Source organism: Pezoporus occidentalis, unplaced genomic scaffold, assembly GCF_034315485.1.
Source record: "Pezoporus occidentalis ecotype Australia unplaced genomic scaffold, CSIRO_AGI_Poc_V1 ctg11, whole genome shotgun sequence".
NCBI classification, from domain to species: Eukaryota; Metazoa; Chordata; class Aves; order Psittaciformes; family Psittacidae; genus Pezoporus; species Pezoporus occidentalis.
This window is the reverse complement of record NW_026912886.1, coordinates 7,330,249-7,354,390: the sequence shown is the minus strand read 5'-3', so window position 1 is coordinate 7,354,390 and position 24,142 is coordinate 7,330,249. Positions and strand designations below refer to the sequence as shown.

Here is a 24,142-nt window from a genome sequence, read left to right as displayed (position 1 = left end):
ATTCAGACTCTTAACTGAGCCCCTTAGGCTTGCTTGAAAGAGTCTACAGTCGCTGCCACTTTCTTAGTGATGGAACAGAAGTATAAAATGTGCAGCAGCATCTCAGTGCCCTGAACTCAGGGGTGCTGCAGGAGTTGATGTGCATTCCTTGGTATGGTCGTGCCCTCACTTTTCAAGGATCTGACCAGATTTTTCTTGCTAAATGAGCACAGCTAAGACAGGGAGAAACAAGGTCACTGACAGCACGTTGTGTACAAGAGGCTGCTAGTTTAGTACAATACTAAGAAATCACACAAATCACTCTATTTTTTCTGTTACTAAAATTTTACTCCTTTAACCATTTAATTTGTTTTACCAAAAATAAGCTTTGTGATGGCAAACCCCCGAAATCTCATAACCAAGAAAGTTAAATATTTTATGAATTTCAGACAAGACAAATTTTGGAGTTTTTCAACAATAGCAAGTGGCCTGTAAGTCATCTTACAGGAAGCAGCTTACACTAGCCATGTATTCCCTCTAGAGGAAATACTGAAAATCATTTGCAACAGTGTCCCACTCTCTCCCCGTTCGCCATCATCAAGTTATAGATCTTCAGAAACAAAAGCTGTCCAGGCCTCCTCTCATTCTTGCAAATGGTATCCTGAAAAGAAATTTTAAGAAGTCAAGGCTTGTGAAAGTTCATCATCTGTTCTGCTGCTGATAGCCTTGGATTGGCTGTAGAAAGCATTGCACAGCAGTTTAACTGGATAGAATCTTAAGGTCACTGCCTGACAATAACTGCCTATAAAAACAGCACAATAGGTTTTTTTTTCCCTTGATCTTTAACCCTTTATCCTCAAATCTTTCCATTCAGTGTTGGTATTTGGCTCTGATTAAATTTATAATTCTACTGTAAAGCTTTAACTTCATCTGACAGAAGTTCTGTAAATCCTTGCTACACTCTTTTGGTTCTGCTTTTAGCTCCTCTTTGTTAGAGTTTTAAATTCAGTCATGAAAGTTAGAGCTTTATGTTTCTAGCATATAATTAGGTTCAGACCTTCATCAAAAAACCTGATTATTCCTGCAGCTGTTACTGCTGCTTAAAAGTGACTCAGTGAGTTTTTCCTCAAGGACAGGGTCTTCTTGTCTTAACTCTTCCCTAGACAGAAGTCTGGACAGGAAGGACACAGTTACAAGATGTTCACTGGGAGAAAGCCAGCAGAAAACCCTTCAGCATTAGTGAGTACAATTTAATTCTGCTGATAATTGATCAATAGAAACATGAGCAAAAATCCCACTTGTTCTTTTAAGTTGGAACAGCTTAGCCTACAAAAATAAATATATATATTTGTCACATGAGGGACAGATAAGAAACCAGAAAACACGGAACAACACGAGTAAAACCCTCCATTATATGAAATTTGGCAAAGTAAGGCATTTAATAATAATCCTCAGGAACTGCTGTAAGAGTTTCATACAAACCTGCTTCAGTGTCCCTTCAGAAATTAATTTGAATTAAAAACCCCACCATCCTGCACATTTGGCTTGATCATTTGCTAGTAGAACATATTTTTATTCCCACCCCAAATCACACACAGCTTGGCTGGAAGGGAGACAGCTGCCTGGGCACTGCTGTGTTTCAGTTTGAAGTACATCTAATCTTTGCTGAGTTATTTGAGTCTCATGTGCCAGGTGCAGAAAGACGTGCTTTTGTGGGAGAGGAGTTTTGTATTTTTTTCCTTTTAATATTAATGTGTAATTTTGGCCAACAGTGCAGTGCTTAGGAGACAATTGCAATTCTCAAAATGCATTACACTTAAAATCCAGTGAATATACTAAACCCTTTTGTGTAGATCCTCATCCAGTTTGTTCTGCAGTATCATTGCTGTTGAAAAACAATCTCAAACATTTTATAGGTTAATTAATTCTGAAAGCTCCTTAGTGTCTTCTCATCTGATTAGCTTCAGTATTTTTTACTCCTCTGTAGTTTTTCCATTACTAGATCTTACCTTATGACAAACTTGGCATGAGTGCTTTAATTATGTGTGAGATTTTGGGTGCATCAGTTTTATGTGCAAACTCTCACTCAAGGTAACTCCGTGTTCTGATCAACCTGGTGACCAAATCTGCAGAGGATGTAGGGGCTCCAAAAGCTGTTCATTAATTACAGCTTGGTCCCACTACCTTAGTTAGACTGAGTATTGCAGTCCTACTGAAGTATGAGAGATTACAGAGGAGGTTAGGTTCTCTCCACCATCAGCACCTTGGCAGATTCTGTCTCCTGGTAAACACGGTTTTGTTATTGGAGGCTATGATGTGGTATCTTGCAGAATCTCATAGTTAATTACTTCTGACACAAGTCTAAAAGCAGAGGGCAGAGAATAAGAGATAAGATCAAGAACAGAATTAATCTTTTGTCTCTATTTTATGGGATATTGAATATCAGAAGAGGGCTCAATGAAAAAGCTGGCCAAACTGAAGAGCTGAGGTAGGACAGATTGACAGCAATATTGCTTGGCAGCGCTTTCTCTGCCAATCTTGTGTGCGCTGGGAAAAATCTGTCAAACAAGGCTGTATCACAGAGAGTGATTTTCAGTTACAGTTTTATGTTCCCCAGTGTGCTCCTTTCTACATTGTGAACTGGTCTGTTACCAATAGCTAGCCTTCCATCTCGAAATTGGCATTTAAAATATGATTTCATATGAGGCATGATTCACAGGTTTCACAATGTTAAGCCTTACCAGTCTGTTTTCATGCTATTGTTACTTTGCAGTGTAAGTCATTTTACAGAGTTCATTTTTCTGGATGAAGCATACAATCACAAGAATCAGAAAGCACTAATTCAGTCCTGCCCAGAACAGCTATGGTTTACAAAGTATGATTTTTTAGAACCACCTAGATAGCTTTTTGTGAATCTTACTCTGCGTCTATCTTCGTTTAACTGTATCTGATTGGGATTTAGGACACAAATAAACTGTAGTTAGCTGAAGACACAAATCTTTCACTTGACTGGATCTGTGGCACAGCAGTTGCTCCAACATATCAAAATGTTATTGAAGAGACACATGGACTCAGAGAGGAATTTCAGAAGGTTTATACTGAGTAAGTGCACAGCAGTTACTAAAATAAAAGCTGGCATTCAGATCATATGAATGAGAAACCCATATTCCTGAAGATGTTATGTAAGTAACTACTATATATTAGGTTGCCATATGTGTGTGTCTGTGTGTGTATGTGCACTGTGTCCAAGACAGCAAATGTCAAATATACGGTAGTGATCCTCTTCTGTCAGGTGAATGGTAAAATTACTCTCATTCTATTTTGGAGTATGAGCATGTTCCTGCGTACAAGATACACAGTCATCAAGTACAGTGATGAAGACTACATGTCAATGGGATTAAGATAATACAGAGTATTAATATGGCACCAGGCGATGTTGCTGCACTTAGATGTCTAACAGTATCTCCATTCCAAATACCTTTTGGAAAGATTTAGAACCCATTTACTGCACAATAAGATTAAAATCATGATTGAATGACTTACGATCGGAGATTATAGTAAAATAAAATCACACTCCACTGATGATAATAGGTCATGCTGACTGGGTGCATTGCCTCTGCATATGTTCTGACATTTAATGTTGTTAGTTTTCCAAATATACATGTGTGTGCATGTGCTGCAATGGATGGCTGTAAACTTTTGTGGAGGGATAGGCAAGGAGGGAGAAGTGGTGGGTCTGCACTGTGTATTAGGGAGTGTTTTGGCTGTCTGGAGCTCAATGAAGATGATGATAGGATTGAGTTATGCATAAGAATCAGGGGAAGGCCGACAAGGCAGGTATCATGGTGGGGCTGTTACAGACCACCCAACCAGGATGACGAGGCAGATGAAATATTCTATAAGCAGCTGGGAGAAGTCTCTCAATCGCTAGCCCGTGCTCTCATGGGGGACTTCACTTTACCAGCTGCCTGCTGGAAATACAATACAGCAGTGGGGAAACAGTCCAGGAGGTTCCTGAAGCATACCAGAGAACCCCTGATATTGCTGGCAAGAGAGCCAACTAGGGATGGGACCCCTTCTTTATGAACAGAGAAGGGCTTGTGGGTGTTGTGATGGCTGGAGGCTGTCTTGGGCATAGCGATCACAAAATGGTAAGAGCTTTTGATTCTCGGAGAAGTAACAAGGGCCCCTCACTCCAAGAAAGGCACGAAGATGCTGGACTGTGTTCAGAGGACAGTGAAGCTGGTGAAGGGTCTAGAGAAGAATTCTCTTGGGGAGCACCTGAGGGAAAACTGGGGGTGTTGAGTCTGGAGAAAGGAGGCTTAGGTGAGACTTTGTTGCTCTCTACAACTACCTGGAAGAAGGCTATAGTGAGGGGAGTGTTGTTCTGTTCTCCCAAGTAACAAGTGAAGAGGAAATGGCCTCAGCTTGTGCCAGGGGAGGTTTAGACTGGAGATTAGGAAACATTTCCTCACCAGAAGCGCTGTCAAGCATTGGAACAGGCTGCCCAGGGAAGTGGTAAAGTCGCCATCCCTGGAAGTATTGAAGATACATAAAAGATTATGTAGATGTGATGCTTAGGGACATGGTTTAGTTGTGGACTTGGCAGTGCTGGGTTAGTGGTTGGGCTTAATGATCTTAAAGGTCTTTTCCAACCTAAACAATGCTATCTATGGTTCTATATGCCAATTAGCATTATTTTAGCTACAGAAGAAAGTTTGAAAATATAGTTAGAAAAAGCTATTAAAAATACAGATCTGGAAAGACTAACTCAGGAAATACGCTTAGGAGTTCCTGCTTTACACACAGTTTTCATCCAAAACAAGATCATCTTGCTTTAGTGTTAGGAGTACTGCTAATAGCCTTGCTGCTTACCTTACACACTGTTGGTGTGTTTTTCTCATGCTCTGATTATCAGGGGTTTTAACATTATGTAGAAAACTTCTTCAAAGGTTTAAAAAGCAAACAAACCAACCAAACAAAAAACTAACACAGATTCATTTAACTGAAGCAATACAAGAGACATTGAAGGCATTCAAGCAATAAAAAAGGAAAGAAATTAATCAGACATTTAGAATGTTCTGTATGATTCTTTTACACCGTGCCAGTTTTCTGTTTTCCTTTTCTTTGTGTATGAGAATTATCTATTTATAACATTCATTGACAGAAAAATTCTGAAAGGTACTGCAGCCTGCATGTGCTGGGGAAGATTCCATGGCTGTGTGTTGTGGTAATAAACAGGAACTCAGTTAAGATGAAGATTATATTTAATAAGGCCATTTGTAACAAAACCATGGCATTATTTTACTTACAATCTCTAATGTTATCTTTGAGATTGTTGAAAATATTTACTTCTTCTTGTTTGATTTTTGTTAGAGTTCTGTGATTACAGGTTTATTTGAACTTGTGGCATATCTACTATACCTTACAAAAGGGTTACAAGATGTTGAGTTTCCACAGATAGCAATAATGAATGATCTGAGAGTAAACCTTCCTATAATTACACCTCTTGTTCTTAACTGTCTTGCTTATCCCTTGCTTTCCCCTTATCAAATGCATCCTTTAACTGTCTCCCCTCCAAATCCTTCTCATCTCTCCCTGTGTCTATGCCTAGACCCTATACTTTTCCTCTCCTGAGGACTTGATTTGCTTATCTACAGCACTCACTGTTCCACTTTTCCTGGCTGTCAGACAACAGGAATCTTCTCTAGTGATAGTGTTACCATTACATGTCCCCTCTGAGGTTCCTGAAAAGATCTGGCAGTTTGTGTTGGCTGTTGTTCATCTGCTGTGCTCAGATTTGGCAGAGTCCTCTTGCAGAATTAGTAGCCTCTAAGAATTTGGTTTTGGCCGGAATGAGCGTGGGTAATGTACAGAAGATCTCTGCTGAGAGATCTCTAATTTAATGCAGACTTCTGAACATTAGCTTGTGCTTAGCATCACAAAAATGTGCAGAGGGACAAATTTTGCTGTGTCTTTAATGACTGCAAGGGTTGTGACACTCACACAACTTCTCTTTGGTTTTCATGTTGGATATCAGAGAAGTGGAAATTGTTTGGCTGTGGGAGAGGGCACAGGTCCCTAACCTTCCCCTTGGAAACAGGGTTTGGGCATTGCTGGGTATCTTGAGGTACAGTCACCTTTCTGTAATCACCATCATTCCCCCTGCTGAAGAGATGTGTCATGAATTGCAGGCACTGAATTCCAGTGCTCTGCAGCTACAACCTTGAGATTAAGGAGTGTGAAGTGGGATTGAGACTTGTCAGTAACGTGTCAATGACATTTGCTCTTGGTCTTGCCTATTTACTTTTGCTTGGTGCAACTGAATTATCTCCTTAATTATTCCTTACTGATTTTAGTTGCTTCTTTACATCCTCAGTGGGTTATATTAGTCCTTTGTAAGTTCTTCATGAAAATGCAAATGCTCTACCCTGTACAAGCACAGCTAGGGCGCAACCATCAGAACACTGTGTCTGGAGAACTCAAAAGCAAACTCCACCTCATTATTTGTTCATTCACTTAGGGGAATATGTTGCCATCCTGCACAGTTCACAGCATTTGTTTTTGTTGAAACTTTCCTAACAAGTCACCCTTGCACAAAGATACGTCAGACATGTAGCTGGAAGGAAAGTTTTCTCGCTTAGAATAATGTATTCCTAATGTTTTCCTTGGCCTGTAGGTGTTCTTCCAGTATTATACTTAATTGCAACATTAATAATCCTATTTGAGGAGAGTATAAAACTTCTCATGTTTAGCAAAGTCCTCCCAGTTTTTTGAATGCTTCAGTTTAATCTTCCATTTTTACAGGCCTCTGAACAAAAGAATACCCGGCACCCAAAGAGAATTAGCACCGCACAGGCCTGCAGGCGTTGCAGGGCTCCTGCCCTGCAATGAAAAAGCTCATTGCTCCCCCTGGTCTTACTTTTGTGACAGTAAATGGAGAAGAGATCCACTGTAACCAAATACCATCTTTATTTCAGTTTCAATTTTCCTTATCAATAGGTTTTGGTAAATCAAAGTTTATGCTGAAAGATAGTTTTAGTATGGAAGAAAAAAGAAAAGACTTTATAATCAAAGAGTGTTTGTTTAATAGCTTCTTTAGGAATATACTTTGATAATAGAAACTGCTCGTTACAATAAAAACCAGCAAAAGCATTCATTTGCTGTGGCATGGGAAGTACTGCCAGTTCCAAATGCCCTACATACTTTCAGAGTTTCTACGTTCTTCAGGCCTCAACAAAAACCAAAGCTCCTCTTCCAGGTTTGGTGGCAAACAGACTGTTCTCCAGTGCTAACCTTTGGACATCACTTTGGTAATAAGCTTTTTTTACATCTTTTAGGAAAGCGTTCAGCTTGTCAGTAGGCACCATTGACACAGTGCAGCCACCCCATCCAGCTCCAGTCAGACGTGACCCAATGGCCCCAGATTGCCTAAAATGAAATAACAAGAAGAAAAAAAATTGTGTAAAATAAACCATAAAGGGGTAATTTGTCATATAGCAAATCCCTATAGGAAACGTGCATACTTAAAACACATCTACATCATCTGATTTTTCTGAAGTATACTTGGTTATATGTGACATTACAGCAATTTGAAGTTACCATTTTGGAGGAAAAAACCCCATGCTGACTCTTTAAACTGTACTATCATCATTAGTCATTTCTGTCAATTCTGGGAGTCACCCTCTTTTATAATGCTTCAGCATCAGCTGTTTGGAGGATCACAGCACAGCCAAGATGAAGAAAGCAGGAGAAGAAAGGAATTGCGTTAGCAACATTCATAAGGCATCAGAAGTGAAAACAGAAATACATGACAAAAATAACAAAAGAGGGTTCATAAACTAATTGCACAGGATGTAGGCATGCAAGCCATTTTCTAATGTGGCAAAGACAAATAGCTCTATTCTTCCAGGACAGATCTAAAACACGCTGAAGATTCACAGGCTTCTGCAAGGCTGCTGAGCATGCCAGTCAAGAAAAGGAGAGTTCAGAAACCCTTCAAAAGTCCTACAGAGCCACTGCACTCAAACATCTGTTCATGCCCAATGGACAGAGCTGGGCTTCTCTCTCCAGAGGAACCTCATGAACTTCACAGATTTTCAGCAGTAGAGGTAAAACAAGTTTAGTTCCAAAAGAAAAACAAAGCTCTTACTGAGGAGGGTGAATAGAAAGAACAATGACAAATAAATGACATCCAAAATATAAACCATTCCCAGCCTGAAGATGCTGGCCTGCTAGGAGTGTTCTACAGCAAACCCCACACCATTACTCTGCAAGATTCAGGTACCCTCTCAGTATCATGTAGTGGCATTTCATTAGTTTGCTTATCTGTGTTCCTGAACTTTACCTAAATTAAGAAAAAGTAGGAAAATACTGTGTAATAACCTTCTTTGGGGCTTTTCTAACTCAGTCAGAACAGGATGACTTAGAAAACTCATTTAAAACCTTATTTGCAGGAGAGATCTAATCTGATTTGCAAACAGATACTTTTGATACATTTCCAATAGCCAGGCACGGAGATTTACCAGTCTTCAAATGTGTTAGAGGGGAGACAGCATCATTTGAGTAACACTGGAAAATGACAGCTCATTCTGAGTAGGCTGTGGTGGTTTTTCATATGTGCATTTTATGTTAAATGAATCTGGTATACTGCTGGGTTAATAGAGGTTTAGGTCGTATTTCAAGCAAGTACTTACATATGTGTTTGATTCTCAACATGCTTGCATCTCTTCTTGAACAGAAACACTTTCTTCAGTGTGTCTGTGTGGTGCCACCCTTCATATTGACTCGATTTTATGTTCATTCTTTATTTCCTGTTGGTGTTTTATTTTACTTATTGTTATTCCTGTAAGCCACTCATCCTCTGATGCAATTTTTGTAGTTTCTGGTCAATGGAGCAACCTCCTAAAATGCGCAGGAGCCAATTCAGTCTTGATTGCAATCAATAGGGAAATTCCCATCGACCTCATAAGGCCCAATCCACTTTCCAGAGTTAGCTGAATCAACTGTCTGTACTCACTTGGTCTGTTACCTCAATCAGAACTTTGTATTGCAGATAGTGTCTGGCTTTTATTTTGGTAGGCAACTGAAATCCCTTCAGAATTTTTCTGAACCTTTTATTGATTTCATAATTCTCTGTGGTCATGCTCATGCCTCATTTTTCCTGAGTCATTTTAAAATACTTAGCTGAAATAAAACATAATGTAGACAGAAAATATGTCTGTCTCAGAGCTGAAGTCACCGTGTTTCAAAATACTGTGGCTAACAGTTTCAAATGTGGGGATGTGATGAGACACTTGGGGCTTAATGCCGAGGAACTTGGTGTTTTGATGGGCAGTGCTGCAACATCTGAAACCCAGGTACCTGATACCACACGAGTTCAGAAGGGAGCACCTCATTCCACGTCAAGTGGAGATGTGGTTCATGGGTGTGATGTTAAACATCAAACACAAGGAAGTTAACTTTGGAACAGGCCTGAAATTCTCTTTCAAGTCTTCATCAGTTCAGTCCTATGCTAGACCCCTCTGGTGAAGTGGGATTTGTAGCCAGACACTCTTCTTGTTCACTGGCATCCAAATCATGTGTTTATGAAGAGGAATATGAACGGACAATGATCTTGTGGATGGAGTGCTCCCCCACTCAGCAGATGATGTGGATTTAACATGTGAGGAAGTGCCCTGTGCACTGCCTGGGCTGTGCTGCAGCTGTCAGGATAAGTAATGGAGGAAGAGTCAGAGCATGTGAGGAAGAGAACATGTCTGTAGCCCAGAAGTTTGAGGCACTCAGCTCCCAGTATTCACTGGATAAACAGAGAATTATCTTACAAGGAAAGGGGTGTGGTGTGTAAATGAGCTTAGTGTGCATTTGAATAGCGTCTCTGGGCCTTTCCGGCTCTGGAAGAGCTGCCAGCTTCTTTCTGTAGGGTGTTCTGTTTGTTTTGTTGAATTTTCACACTGTGCCATGAATGCAGGCTTTGCAGTACTAGGAGAATCATCAGTGGTAAGAGTCTTGATAAAACGCAGAGGTGTTTTGGCTACCATAAGGCATTTGATGTAATGTAAAAATTGTACCTTTTAGCCAAATCCTCTCTGATCACGTCTTCAGCTGCAAGGGGGATGGCTGATAACACCAAAATTATCAGGATTTATACCACCAAAAGATGGAGAATAAGAGAATGAAAGTAAGTCATCTGCAGCACTCAAGGATTCTGAGGGATTTTCAGAAGTACCTACTGAGCTCAGGAGCTCAGATCCAAGTTTTTGTTCTTTATTTGTTTTGTAAATTTTTTGTGTTGCTTACTTTAAAAGTCTAACAGGTAAAACAGCTTTTAACAGCATGACATAGGTTAGAGAAAGTACAAGTCTTCTGTCTTTGCAAAAGGGAAAAAAACAACTGACCAGCTCGTGGTTACAGTTTTCAGCACTACAAACCACAGCAAGTATGGATCCCTTTCTTGGCAGAAGTTGTAGAGTAAGACATAAAGATCTAGGCAAAACAGAAAACATCTGGATATGCAGATTATTCTTCACAGTTTAAACCTTGTAAGGAGAGAGCAGCAGTAGACTCAGGCAATTCTGTGGAATGTATTTTTGGAAAGGCTTTTTAAAGTTACAGGGCAGCTGTATAGCATCGTAAGTAAAGAATGTAATTTATGTAGTTCCTGGCCATTTCTATAATCACATCAGCCAAGCCTTCCTAGAGTGACTAGTGATTGTATGTCCTTTTTTTAATGCACAACTTGAGAAAAATTAATGCTTTTTCCAGTAGTCTCCAAAAGTTAGATTCTGGCTTTAGCTGTATTCATCTAGAACAGTGATACACTTTTAGAGAGTTAATCACAGAATAGTTAGGGTTGGAAAGAACCTTAAGATCATACTTACAGAATCAGAAAAGCACTGAAGGATATCAAAATTCTAAAGGAGAAAGATACATTTCTGTGGAAATTCTCTTGGTGGAATAAGCCTAAATTATAATGAACAAATAATTTACTTGTTTCTGTGCAATAAATGTAATAAAAAAAATCCCAGATTAAGTAATTTTAATATGCCAGTTAGAAATCATTTCACACAAACGACACTGCTGTGGTTCTTAGCTATGCTCATCATACTAGCTGTGGGCTCTTCTGCTGGTAAGTTACAAATCTGATGTAACATGGGCAAACCCATCAATTTTTTTCCTTCGCTATTTTGGTCCCTGGAACTGAAATGCTCTGATTAATTTTAATTTAATTTGGTAAAATCCTAACTGTGTACTCCTTTCTTTTGGGTTCTGTGGCTGGGTCTATGCTACTGCCTGCAAGCCAGTGTCACGATACCCAAGCTAGCTCCAAGAGCAGCAGCTGTCTAGCCGTGAAAGCACAGAGCTCAGCAGAAATGAGAAACAGAATTTCCATCTCCATGTCAAGCTTCGTGCTGCAACAGGCAGTTGCTAGCATCCATGGTAGTTTTATTTCAATGTAGCACAGGTACCTCCACGCTGCAGTGCAGATCTTACCAGTTCTCCTTTTTTACTTGTTTCTCCTGATTTGGAACAGGATAGTTTTCTCCCAGCATATCTGAGAACAGCCCCCATCAATGTGATTCAAGCTGGATACCCTGAGTGAAGACACTTGCAATGGCTAGTTACTTCTGCAAAGGTCAGTCACCAGGCGCTATTGACTGACAACACCCAACACTGGGTGGTTACTGTACCTAAAAATAACGCAGATGGGAAGTTTCAAGGCTCTTCCTCTGTCAGTGGTGTCACAGAACAGGCAGTGCTGATACCTTGCACTGGATCACGATTTTGTAGCCCAATAGTTTTGATAATTCAGTGGACTATAGTTTCTGTCTTCAGCTGAGACTCTGGGGACAGTTCTCACTTCTCACACACAGTCAGTAGCTGGGATGACCATGGTGGAATTGCCCTGCTGAGTGACCATCATAGCTTGTTCTGCTATGTGATCATTATGTGATGCAATAAGCTGAACATAGCCTGTGAGTTACCTATGGGATTGGTTACCAAGAGAAGGAAAAAAACCTGTATTGCTAAATTACTATCAGGGTGTCCAATGGCTGTCAGAGGTCCTCTGTGTGTTATCTTAGAAACAGCATGTGTACCCCATACGCAAGATAATCTGTAGATGTCCAAAAGTCTTCTGTTTGGATTTTAAGTTTGTATTTTCTGGCTCAGAGGCCATTCTGTCTTGCCTGCTGAAGAAATCAGACTAACCTAAATAATCATCTGTATCATACTCTTACCAATTTACAAACCTGGTAAATGGGAGTTACAGCTTACAAAATCCACAGCAGTACAGAAGTAAGAAAGCACATGGCAAATGGCATAATTGTTAAATTCCTATTTTCATAATAATCCACACTTATAGTTTATAAAAAAGAAAAGCCAGTTGCTGGTAAAGAACGAGTATTTTGTAACTTTCATTTTCAGGGGGTAAGGTACTCATTTTTTTCAGCTTCAAGTCAAAACAGTTTCTGTTCTGGTCAAGACTGAAAGATAGAGGATGGGATATTTGCTTCTAAAAGACAGTGAAACAATGTTTTTTGACCTCAGGCCTGAAAACACTTCTGGCAGGGCAGTAACGCTCTTGCTTGGGGCAGAGCTTCCTAAACCAAGTGCACTCTTCTCCAAGGAGAAGCAGGAATTGTAGCAGATAAGCTGAAGTATGAAACTGGAATCATGAGGAGCTACACACAACCACCTGTGACTTCGAGCTCACCTCATGCCATTTCTCAAACTCAGCTGATTCTGGCTAGAGGATATGAAACTGAGGAGGAATACAGGCAGAAGAGAAAGGAGAAAATGACACCCAGTGAATGTGTTTGGGAGTTTAGAGGGCTTGTTTTGCTATGAACAGAGTTAAGGTACCCAGCTAAAAGAATGAGGTTTGTGCAGAGGTGGAGGGTGAATAATGTGGGGAAAGCTCAGACACACAATGTGGAAAGCAGAAGTAGAGTGTTGGCCATTACAACAGCTCATACACCTTTTGAATGGTGAAATACTGTCCAACCTGACACCCTGGACAACGTATGTTTCTAATAGAAAAAAAATGCAATAGCATTTCACAATATGAGTTCAAGGCAACCTCAGAATGTGTAACAGTTTCTGCTCTTGCCATGGTGACAGTTCTGAAATGGTTAAGAAATACCCCGAAAGTACCAGTGTTCAAATAGAACAACTAAGATAATGTTTTAAGAAAACCAGTCATGACTTCTACAGCTTAAAAAAAGAAGAGCCAGCAGTCTAACGTAACACTTGTGACGATGAGTCAGCCCAAAAGCAGAGTCTGTAATAAAGCCATAAACTGCAGCTTTCATCTGAAAATATTACACGCATGTCAGTAAGGAAACAATTGACCATGTAATGTCCCTGCAGGAGATTAATTTTGTAATAAGAGACAAGAATACTTTCATTTTAAAATTGCAATAGCCAGTGATGTCATATTTTCTCATCAGTTCAAACAATATTCTCAATAGGCGATTACTCTTCCTTGTGGTCAGAACTTACAGGCAGATGTCTACCAGGCGATCCAGTTCAGGACAGCTGCACTCGTACATCTCCCTGCAGCTGATATAGCTCTGATTCATTAATTCTCCCAGCAGCTGGAGCGCATTGGCAGGTGCTTCGCTGCATATCTTCTTGAATTCCAGCACTCTTGCAGCCTCGCTGTACACATGCTTTGCACGCTGGTACAACTTAAAGGTGGAAACTAAGCAAAATGAAAACACAAAGTATCACAGTTACCCATTAATATTCTCTACAAAAGGAACATACAAAAGCATAGCAGAATTGTATTTTTTTAGTAATTCGTACTCTATATTAGAACTCTCTGGGCTGAAAGTCTTCTGCAAAAGCTCACCTACATCTTCCTTCAAAGCCCTTTAGAGGTCATCTAAATACAATGTACACATTTTTTTGCATGTTCATAACTTCATGCACATGCTTGTGTTACTTGCTGAATCATCAAAGAGACCCAGTCTCTCCTCTGATTTTGCAGAGGCAAGCCACAAGTTCGACTTAGCAGTGACATGCACTGGGGCATTAATCTAAAGCTTTCAGGTTTCCAGATACCAGCAAAACTGAGTCATGAGATCACCAGAAAGGCCCCCAGCACCAGGGTGCTGTGTGTGACTGCTCCAGGCCAAGTCCACATCAATTATGTAACTGTGCCAATAGACCTTTTCTTGAAAAATCAACCACCAAACCACAGAAACATCAAACACTTCTTTCTTTCTTTGTTTCTTGAAGCCGAGGTTAACAAAACTGCTATTATCCCTGTTTCCTGGGGCATTCATAAGGAAGCCCTCTCAAATATTTTCACAATGATGCAGGCTCACCCTGACTGTAAATAACACGAGATTACAGGTACAGTGCAGAGCACAGGTGCTTTCAGGTTGGTTTTCGGGGTTTATTTTTGGTGTGTATTACCAGCCGGAGTGTCAGTGCTGCCTGTGTGGAGGTGAAGAGATGTTGAGCCCACACAGGTATTGCTTAGTATTTACCTGCTGAGATCAAATCTTAGTGCAAGGATTTGGGCAAAAATACTTCAGTTGTGTCATGAAACAGTAATTCATCTGGGAAGAGTGAGCATAGGGATACCATAGGGTGTATCTGAACCTACATGCCCATCAGGGGTAGAGACCCCTCCACCAAGCCTGAACAGTAGGAAGGGGATGGCTGTGGTTAAAGGCTCCTCCAGCTGCTCCTATTTACAGGAGGCTTTGGTTTGTGACCCAAGAACTGATGTGCCTTTCTCAAGCTCATGTTGCAGTTCATTGTTTATGTTCTCCCAATATAGTTCTGTTTGGTTTAGTACCATGGCTACTATTGAGGAAGTACTGTTCACCAGAAGCATGTGTGACATAATTTATGATTAAATTGATTTGCTTGAGCTGTTTGGGCCGTAAATATTAGATAAGAACGCTTTATTCTCTATGGGGACGCCCACTGCAGTATGTTGCCTTATTTCATCACAGCACAGAGCATCTCTCATTTTCTTTCTACACACAAATTCTCCTTTAGATCAAGGTTTCTCTCCTCATTTCAGTTTCTGTTCTCTTTTGCTTTCTGAAATGGCAGATGAAACACTCACATAGAGGTAAAAGAAGAGAGACGAGCCCTGTATTCAAAACAGAGCTCATGATCTGACCCAGACACATGGAGTTCCTACTTGATTGCTTTGTGGAGACAGCAAAGTTCTGGAACCACTTCTGATGACTTCAGCAATCTACAATTGCAAGTGTATGCAGAAATCTTCCTTGAGACACTGGAAATAAAACTGTGTCCGGTACCAAGTCTCTCATATGTGTACTCCAGACTGCAACCCAAAAACTAAAACTTCATCAGCACCTGTATAATCCCTTTTTATTTCTCCATTATCAAGTGTAATTCACAGCTGTAAATGCTGAAAATACAGTGCTGAGACACAAGCAGTCTAAAATGATAAACACTGAACATAGCAGTGTTCTGCTACTGGTGATATTTATTTTGTAATCTGATACAGCCTGCTACTGAGAAGCCCTGTGTTGCTGTCTTTGAGCAGGCCTTCTGAGTGCATTTCAAACTAGGACAGAAAAGGGAAAACTGAGTGCCCTCAAGAAACATCGCCTTGAGAGTATCACACGAGAAGAGCAGACTTCGGTTCCCATTTAGAGGTCTGTTTTACTCCACTGGATGTGTTTCTGCTGCAGTCATTTGCACTCTGTTTTGCAGAGCACTGCCTTGCTGGTTTTGAATGTTGAAGAAAGGCAGCTTGGCCTATTTTTAAGGACGGTTTCTCTTTAAATTTTCTTTTCTTATAAGCCATTGTTTTAGAGCAAGGAGATTTCTAAATGTGCATTCGTTTAGGGAATATCTAACGTTGCGTGAGAGATTGCCATAGCTCACACTCTCTTGTAAATCACCATTGAACAGTAGTAACCCAAAGAATGAACTGAAAACATGTCTGGTTTCAATTGTCAGGCAACAGACTTGCCAAAGGCTGTGATTGATTCGGAGACCACCCTTTGGTAAAGCAATGCTCCACTGGCCAGATTACCTTAAAAACTGCTGGGGTTGTGTTGTGCTCGTCATGCTGGGAACTGGCAACCCGAAAGGGCACTCCAGTGACTGGCTGCCAGCCAGAAGATCTGAGCCATGTCCTTGATGGCACTAGCTCCCTGGAGAGCACCCTGTGGAGGGGAGAACATGCTACCTTGACACCAGCTTTCTCTGGCTACCAATCCTTTCAGGCAGCTCTTGAGCAAGAAAGTGAAGCTGTACGTTATTTCCAGACTCCTTTGTGGACGTTCACCGAATCTGTATCAGTTAAAGGCTGGTATCGATACCTTAGCTATTGGTTGGTTATCTGCTGTGTATTATTTCAGGAAATTCCATTTGTGTTTAAAAAGCCTTTTTTATAGCTAGCTTTTCCTCTCTGGAAGTAGACTCTTGAGGCAAAATTACTGTCAGGACAGCAAACACCTCTGTACTCTCTAAGTACTCTTCTAAAATAATGAAATGGTTCACATGTTTTTGGCTTTCAATGCTTACATGTCTCTGGTAATAGAAAAACCTTCCTTTATCTCTTCTGTTTGGACAAGAAGTCCAGTTAACCATCTCTATATAATAAAAGATAGCATTGTATTTCCAAGAATTACACCTATATTGGAATCTCCTTGCTACATCACAGCCTGTATATTAGCTCCACATAAGTAAAATCTGAACTAATGGAACATGCCAAAGAGCATACAATTAAAAAGGACTGAATTCTTAAGCCATACTTTGTCACAGTTAAAAGAAACAAAACCAAAGTGCACACAACTGATTAGTTTATATCTGAGCTAGGGCAGGAGTGCCCTGAAAGAAGCAAACTGAAGCCCTCAAAGTAAACTTTCCAGTGTTGCACAGGACTGGGTTATATGGTCTCACCCTCTGTGGTATTCAAAGGAGCCAAAAAAGCAGGGTGTAGGGAACTAATGCCAGATTCTTAAAAGCATGTCAATCCTTAAACCTATTGTAGTGTATGGAAATTAGGTACTTAATCCATCTGAAAATGTGAGTCAAAGAATGGTTTGGGTTGGAAGGGACCTTAGGGATCATCTAATTCCAACTCCCTGCCATGGGCACCTGGGGGTTGAAACATTGGTTTCACTAGATCAGGTTGCTCCAAGCCCTGTCCAGCCTGGCCTTGAATACTGCCAGGGATGGGGTAGCCACAGCTTCTCTGGGCAATAAATATACTTTCCTAATCCAGTAAACTTTAAAGGCTTGGTTTCTCCCCCTTAAATTTATTTCTGAATTAGGGGGTATAGGTACCCTCAAATCCATCTTCTGTCAGTGAAAAGGGTAGACTAGGGAACCATTTATCCCTCATGAGACCTAGATTGCTCTGGTGATTAGAGAGGAACCTAAAAGCTCTGGTGTAATGAAAGTAGCTGGCTGACACACTGAGGTAAGAGCAGTTGTTCTAGGGCATGGCTAAGTATTGTTTCCTCTCTGAGTGGATCCGTGTGATACCCAGTGGAGGTGCTCTGCTTGTTTAAAATGATGTAGTGCTATTTGGACTCGTGGAGAGTTGTATTAGCTAGGATCTGGTCTCTGACCAGAATCACGCTCTCAAAAACTGTTCTTTGAAAATCATTATGCATTTACTCTCTGCCATGTTCTGCACAGCTCACTGCCATGCAGGAATAAACCCTTTAACTTTAGACCTAGACACACACAGTCAGAATCTCAGGGTCTCTTTTGTCGCCTCCCCAAAAGAAGGTAGGGAGATAGGAATTTATTTTGTATGGTATCAGCTGCACACAGAAAAAGTTTCTTGTGTACTCAAGTGATGGTGAGTAACACCATTTATGGATTGAAACAGACACAGATCAGAAGAAATTAAAGTCAACCTGAAAAGTCAAAATGAGACCAAAGAAAATTTTAAGGACAAGGAATCCTGTACCTGGACCTGCTCTTACTGACATTATATCCCTGGGTTTTAACATGTTTTATCTGTATTCAGCCTGGGGAAGAGAAGGCTGCGTGGTGACCTCATAGCAGCCTTCCATTATCTGAAGGGGGCCTATAGGGATGCTGGGGAGGGATTCTTCATTAGGGACTGTAGTGACAGGACAAAGGGTAACGGGTTAAAACTTAAACAGGGGAAGTTTAGGTTGGATATAAGAAGGAAATTCTTTCCTGTTAGGGTGGTGAGGCACTGGAATGGGTTGCCCAGGGAGGTTGTGAATGCTCCATCCCTAGCAATGTTCAAGACCAGGTTGGACAAGGCCTTGGGTGACATGGTTTAGTGTGAGGTGTCCCTGCCCATGGCAGGGGGGTTGGAACTAGATGATCTTAAGGCCCTTTCCAACCCTAACTATTCTATGATTCTATGATTCTATTCAGGAGCATTTAATCCACCTTCCAGGTCACAGCCTCAATAACTGTGTTTCTGAAGTTTCAAAGAGGACACAATGAATCTTCTACAAGGAATCTCCTCCACTGTTAACTGCTTTGTATTACCAGTTCTCACCTATTTTTCAGAGCATGTCAGTAACTCTTGCTGACCCTTTGCCTAGCTTTGCTGTTCTGCAGAGGGTCTGTAATGTCATCCCCAGACAGGCAGTTTCAGTTCACTTACAAACCACCACATGCCCTTAAAAGAAACAGTGACATTTTCTAGTGCCCTAATAGCTCACATTGTAGCAAGAGCTTTCCAAGTTGCTAAGATACACCAGGCTAACATTAATGAAAGTTTGTCCAAAATTCATATAAAAATCTCTCAAAAACAAACAAAAATCCTGTGCCATTAGTCCTAAGTAACTGTGGGTTAATTAAATATTACAGACAAGTTTTACTGTGAGTTTTCAAATGTATGGTCATATTTTTAATTTTAGCTTTACAAAAAATCTGCAAACCTGTCCACTCCATTTACAGGGACTTTTTTCTTTATAATTAAGCATTGTGGCTTCTCAGCAACTCATACTATTTGTTACAACTTCAACTTCAGCAGATTCCTTTCTTTAGAGGCTTCCTGTACAATTCTATCTGACCTTTAGCTAAAGACCAACCTCTTCAGGCTATATATTTTGTTTTCTAGTTGCTTTGGCAGCTAAAGATGTGTTTCACTGTAGATTAATGAGCTACACATGGCTGATGGGACTGTTAGAAATTTACAACAGGAAAAACTCACCGACGCAAAATCATGTAGGGGACAGTTTCTACCACCATTACTCATGTGGAATAGTACCCTTCTCTGTTAGGCATCCTGCTGATTGAACATGATGAGGGTGAAGGTTTCTGGCTCATAACGTATATAAGAAAATGCTGCCAGATGGCTTTAATTTGAGCCAGATTGTGAACCCCCTACTTGAAGTGGGGAACAGTTACTCTGCTGGGACTGCTCAAGTAACTGTTTGCAATCTGGCTTTCTGAAAATAAACCAGGAGACGAGTCATTGCTGGATTCAGTGACCCATTTAGCAGACACCTGCTTTGAGATTATGGTAACTACTGGTTTAAAGTGATTTTTCATCCAGAGGAATCCTAGCTCCAGCAAGACTTTTGCAACTAACCTAAACCAGTCAGTGCCTATGCCTAACCTGTGGCTCACCCACCTGTGGCTGGCAGCCTTCAGGTAGCTGTACGCGATCTGCTTAGAGCAGCCACCTCTCTGGGGCTCATCCCTAGTAAACCATGTTGTTGTGGAAGGGCATGGTTGAGGCTGGAGTAGGCACCTAGACCTTCAAGCTGGGAAGTGCTCTAAGGTCTAATAGTTTGAAGGTAACTTCTGTTTATGTAAGACACTAATGCACACAACAGAGCTTTATGTATCACTGAGCAGCCTGACAGAACATTTGAGAGTCCACCTTCATGTATGCTTGTCTGTGCAAACAGAGTGGAAACTGTTCTTGCCCTGAGCTCACCATTAATACAAATTACTTGGCAGTGGGAATGAAAGGCTACTCAAGCACCACTCACTGAGGCTACAGCAGAGATTTAGAGTTCTTTTTCCAGGGCAGAGATAGGAGAGCAGTTAAACAGCCAAATCCGCACAGCAAATGGATGCCTGCTCCTCCCATGGCGATTTCATTCCCAGGTTCAAATGTCAAAAATTAGATTACAGTTTTATACATGAAAAGGAAAAATGGGTTTAAAAATATCTCATTTAAGAAGAAAAAAACCCACTTCATGGTTAAAGGAATACAGTGTTTTACAGAAGAATATCCTTTTGCGGTGAAGATTATAAATACTTAATGTCCCACAGTCACCACACACTAAATGTTCTGTGAAGCACTCAAGTCCAAGCCAAAATTATGGCACAGTGCACCTTAGAAAGTAATAAATATTATTTTTCTAGAGATGTTCAGAAGCCACAAGTGCAATCCATGTGTAAACATTTGCAATGGAGATTGAAACTCAGGATTTTGAGTTGGCCAAGGAACAACTGCACAAAGTTTAGAGAGGCTTTATGCACTATCTGTACTTCTCCAGACCTGGGGAACAAGTGGCCTGTACAGTAGGGAACTGCAGAAATCCTCAAGTACTTGTCTATAAAAGGGATGCAGAGCTGGCCTGAGACTTACCCAAAGCCTGTCCATGCCATTTTTCCTTGGGATGGGGAGTTTTAGCCTTATACATTTATAAAATATAAGTGTACAGTACCATGACTGGAGGAGTAGACGAAGGGAAGCTAGACTTAAGGCTAAAATAGTATTTATGTAGCATTTTCAGATCCTTAAACGTGAGACAATACCAGTACAAAACATTATCTGTAGCTATCATTGGGCTTTCAATAATACAAAAAATTAAACCTACTGACAATTTATATTCAGCCACTGAGAATCCAGTAAATCATCTAAACAGTAATTCTCATGCAAACACTTTACCCTTAATGTTATAATATTTTATCAGAAAAGTTGATAAAATGGTAACAAAAGGTGATAAAAGGTATACAAAGGAAGAAAGATACTCTAAATGTTATGGTTCTTTCTTCATGTTGAACAAAGCGGTTCAACAGCATTCCGAAATTCTCTGCACAGATTCTCTAGTTGTCAGTATGTTTCTCTCACATGAAGCAGCCAGGCATTGTCATTAAAATGTAGTGGGAAAGTAGAGGGGAAATAGGAAAAATATTTTCGTCAGACAGCCTCTAGTTTCCCAAAGACAACATAACGTGTAATTGGTTTGGTGTGTAACAAAAACACTGGATCTAGAGTCCTCCTTTCTGTGTCTTGTTTCTTTTTTGCATATAGTTTTACAGAAATCTGGTACTTAATTCTATATTGTACATGCAAAGAGACTTTGGCATAACCCATTTTAATTGGTCTTATCAACTGGAATCAGCGTCATGCAGGTTTAAGAAATTCCGTTCAGCAAACATCTGCAAATGCTATTCAGAGCCACAGTATGAAATTCCGTTTGAGTTTCTCCTATAGCTTTTATGTTTAAATTTTTTATCCAGACTTTGGGTTTTTGGAAAAAACAAAAAAACCCACCTATATAAACAATTCAATTCTACAGAACTGTAGAATTTTGTTTTATAAACCAGGTATAAGGATTATAAACAACTGTAAGTTAATAGTCTCGCACTGATTTGTGAAGGGGAGAGTAAAGGGACAGCGTAAAAGATATACAACCTTGTAGCTTCCCATGAAAACACTGCAGCATGCAGGTACATGGTTCAGTATATTCCTCATGTACATACAGCACAGAGTTACCACAACTCTTTCTACAGAGATAAAAGGCTGGATTAAGACATCATTTTCTATCCTGGTACCCTCTGGCAGTGTAATTAGGCCATTAAGATAGTTTGATACTCTCCGATACTACCAAGATCCAAAATACGTTTTAGATTCAGGACCTGGTCTTGGTCTATATGTAGTTTACAATTGTTCCAGATATACAGATTATTTAAATATAAACACAAGTATACGTAGATATGTTACTGATTTATATGCATCAAATACATGTGTCCCTGAAAGTGATCTTGGGAAAGACTGGCAAGGATATAATTCACCTGCAAAACAGTGGCGGTATTAAGGTTACAGAATGGAAACAAGGAAGTAAGGGTTATTTTAAATTCTTAAAGAAAGATTCTGGTCAGAACTGGAAACCTGTTGTGAATGTAAATTAATTATTTCATAAATGCTCTATTATTCAGTAATATTAGCAACCCTACTATATGCATCCAGGATCCATTCCACATGTGCCAGTGCTCATGATTATTCCATACCAATGCATGGTATAATCATAAGCAGTAATCCATGGGAAATACTTTTTAAATAGTAAGTTGTTCATCTCCACCAGTGTCTTCCTTAAAGAAGAAACAATACTGAGAGTGACAGGAACTTCTCTCTCTAGGAGAGACTTGCTACCCAGAGCATGTCTTATGAAGTGATCATGTAGTTATCAATTCAAAAACAGAAACACAAGCCCATCTATGCTGGTTTCTAACACCAGTTAAGGGAGAACAAAAACGACGCTGTAACTATCCAAAATGTTTGCCTCTATTAGAGCTATTGCCTAAAAAAGGAAGCCTAATTTAGACCTTTCCCTAGAATAAAACCTGGGTTATTTAGAGACAACTCTCAGTCAGCACAGGCTCATCTGAAACAGTAAGTGATGCTACTTCTGCTATTTTAGAAACAGTTCAATCAAAATCCCAGTTTTGCACCAAGTTAAAAACTAGGATGAAAATCATGATGTCAAGTCTCTGTCACTGGCCACCCAAAATTCTGGGGAAGTATTCTGGCAAGACTTCCGCTTGCACTACTTATAAATACATAAACTTTTTATGTAACACACACGTCGCGCACTAAACCCCACCATTTCATATGTGCTTACCGTCTTGCGTGTTTTGACTCAGGATCTGAGAGCGGAGCTCCTCCAGGCTAATTCCCAGGCATTTACAAATTTCCTCTGTGCTGTAAGGCTCAGGATGTAATACCTCCTCGACAATGGTCAGCATTTCCTCCAGGCTAACTCCTAGCCTGGTTTGCACGTCGTGGAGTCTCAACGTTTTTTCCCAGTCCAAGCCTTTAGACTTTGAAAGAAGCTAAAATTCAGAAAAGAGAAAATATTGAGCCTTCCTGTTTATTTAATTGTCCATCAGCACCATTAAGACCCATTTGCTCTTTTCAGTCCTTACTTGGGAACCATCAGAAGCTACCTGCTGTAAGTACACAGCAGATAATCATTATTTATAAAAGGTCTGTGAATGACAGATATTCTTCCCCCAGATCAGGTGTTGTCTGTGAAAGCCCTACTTGGTATTATTTGTGTGGTATCAAATCAGCGATTTATCCTTTTCCATGGATGTTGTTATGTCAGGGCACTTACTTACAAACCTTTTGCAACCACAGACAATTGCTTATGCAAATGCTATGATACTGTAACACTAGAAGTCCCTACGAAGTCTGTTTCTGTAAAGAGTTTGCGCTAACATTTAAAACTCAGTTCAACCTTTCCAATATGCTCCTGGAGTTTTCTGATGAACATTCAAGGTTGTCATTAAAATCCTTTCTCATAATAGCCTTAAAAATATGAAAGCAGGCATACGTTTTGTGTGGGATTAAGGCTGTAAGGGTGTGAATTAACTGTAGCTTTTCTCAGTCTTTAGAGTACGTTCTTTTAACATCCAATTTAAAGGAAGTTATGAGCCTTGCAGGAAGGTTATGATGTGTTAGTTGGAGTCTGCTCTGTTCCTATGTGATTGCTATGATGCCAACTGGTTATAGCTGTATCTGTTTTTCCCACTCCAGACAACTATGTTATGCTTTGTGTATATTTGTGGTGTTTTGGCAATTGACAGCAGTTACTTCAACACACTAGAATCCTAAAAGGAAATATGTCAAATAGGCTTTATTCTGGAAGGGTGTTCCATATTTGATGCTCTCATGTGCCTAATGAAAATGGTTGAGTAAAGTAGTTTTCCTCATAATGTGGAATATTTTTAATGCTATGACTTACATATTAAGTGGTCATTGTGGGATCCACCTTTAATTGTAACAGATCACTACAAAGTAAGACCCAGATAGGCCAATGTGGTTTTAGTGTATTCATAGGCACATGACTTACCTCCAGTTCCGCACCGTTTGAGATTAAAGCTTCCAAGTGTGCCAGATCAGGCTGTATGATTGCAGACAGTTTAAACCAGAGCACTAATACCCATGAAGGCAATCCTTTTCTGTTCAAGGCGG

The 24,142-nt window shown here is 40.2% G+C and overlaps 1 protein-coding gene and 1 long non-coding RNA gene across 2 annotated transcripts in view; one reads left to right on the top strand and one right to left on the bottom strand.

Annotated features, from left to right (window-relative positions):
- LOC134169102 (uncharacterized) overlaps positions 1 to 17,529 on the top strand; it is a 95,003-nt gene extending 77,474 nt beyond the window's left edge. The window contains exon 4 of the long non-coding RNA XR_009966772.1: positions 16,398 to 17,529. This is a non-coding gene — a long non-coding RNA (uncharacterized LOC134169102). The remainder of the gene's footprint in view (positions 1 to 16,397) is intronic.
- GALK2 (galactokinase 2) overlaps positions 7,044 to 24,142 on the bottom strand; it is a 48,825-nt gene continuing 31,726 nt past the window's right edge. The window contains exons 8-10 of the mRNA XM_062629114.1: positions 22,788 to 22,998; positions 13,483 to 13,684; positions 7,044 to 7,410 (exon numbers count right to left, since the gene is read on the bottom strand). Of these exons, the coding sequence (XP_062485098.1) occupies positions 7,206 to 7,410; positions 13,483 to 13,684; positions 22,788 to 22,998 (618 nt within the window). The 3' untranslated portion in view covers positions 7,044 to 7,205. The remainder of the gene's footprint in view (positions 7,411 to 13,482; positions 13,685 to 22,787; positions 22,999 to 24,142) is intronic.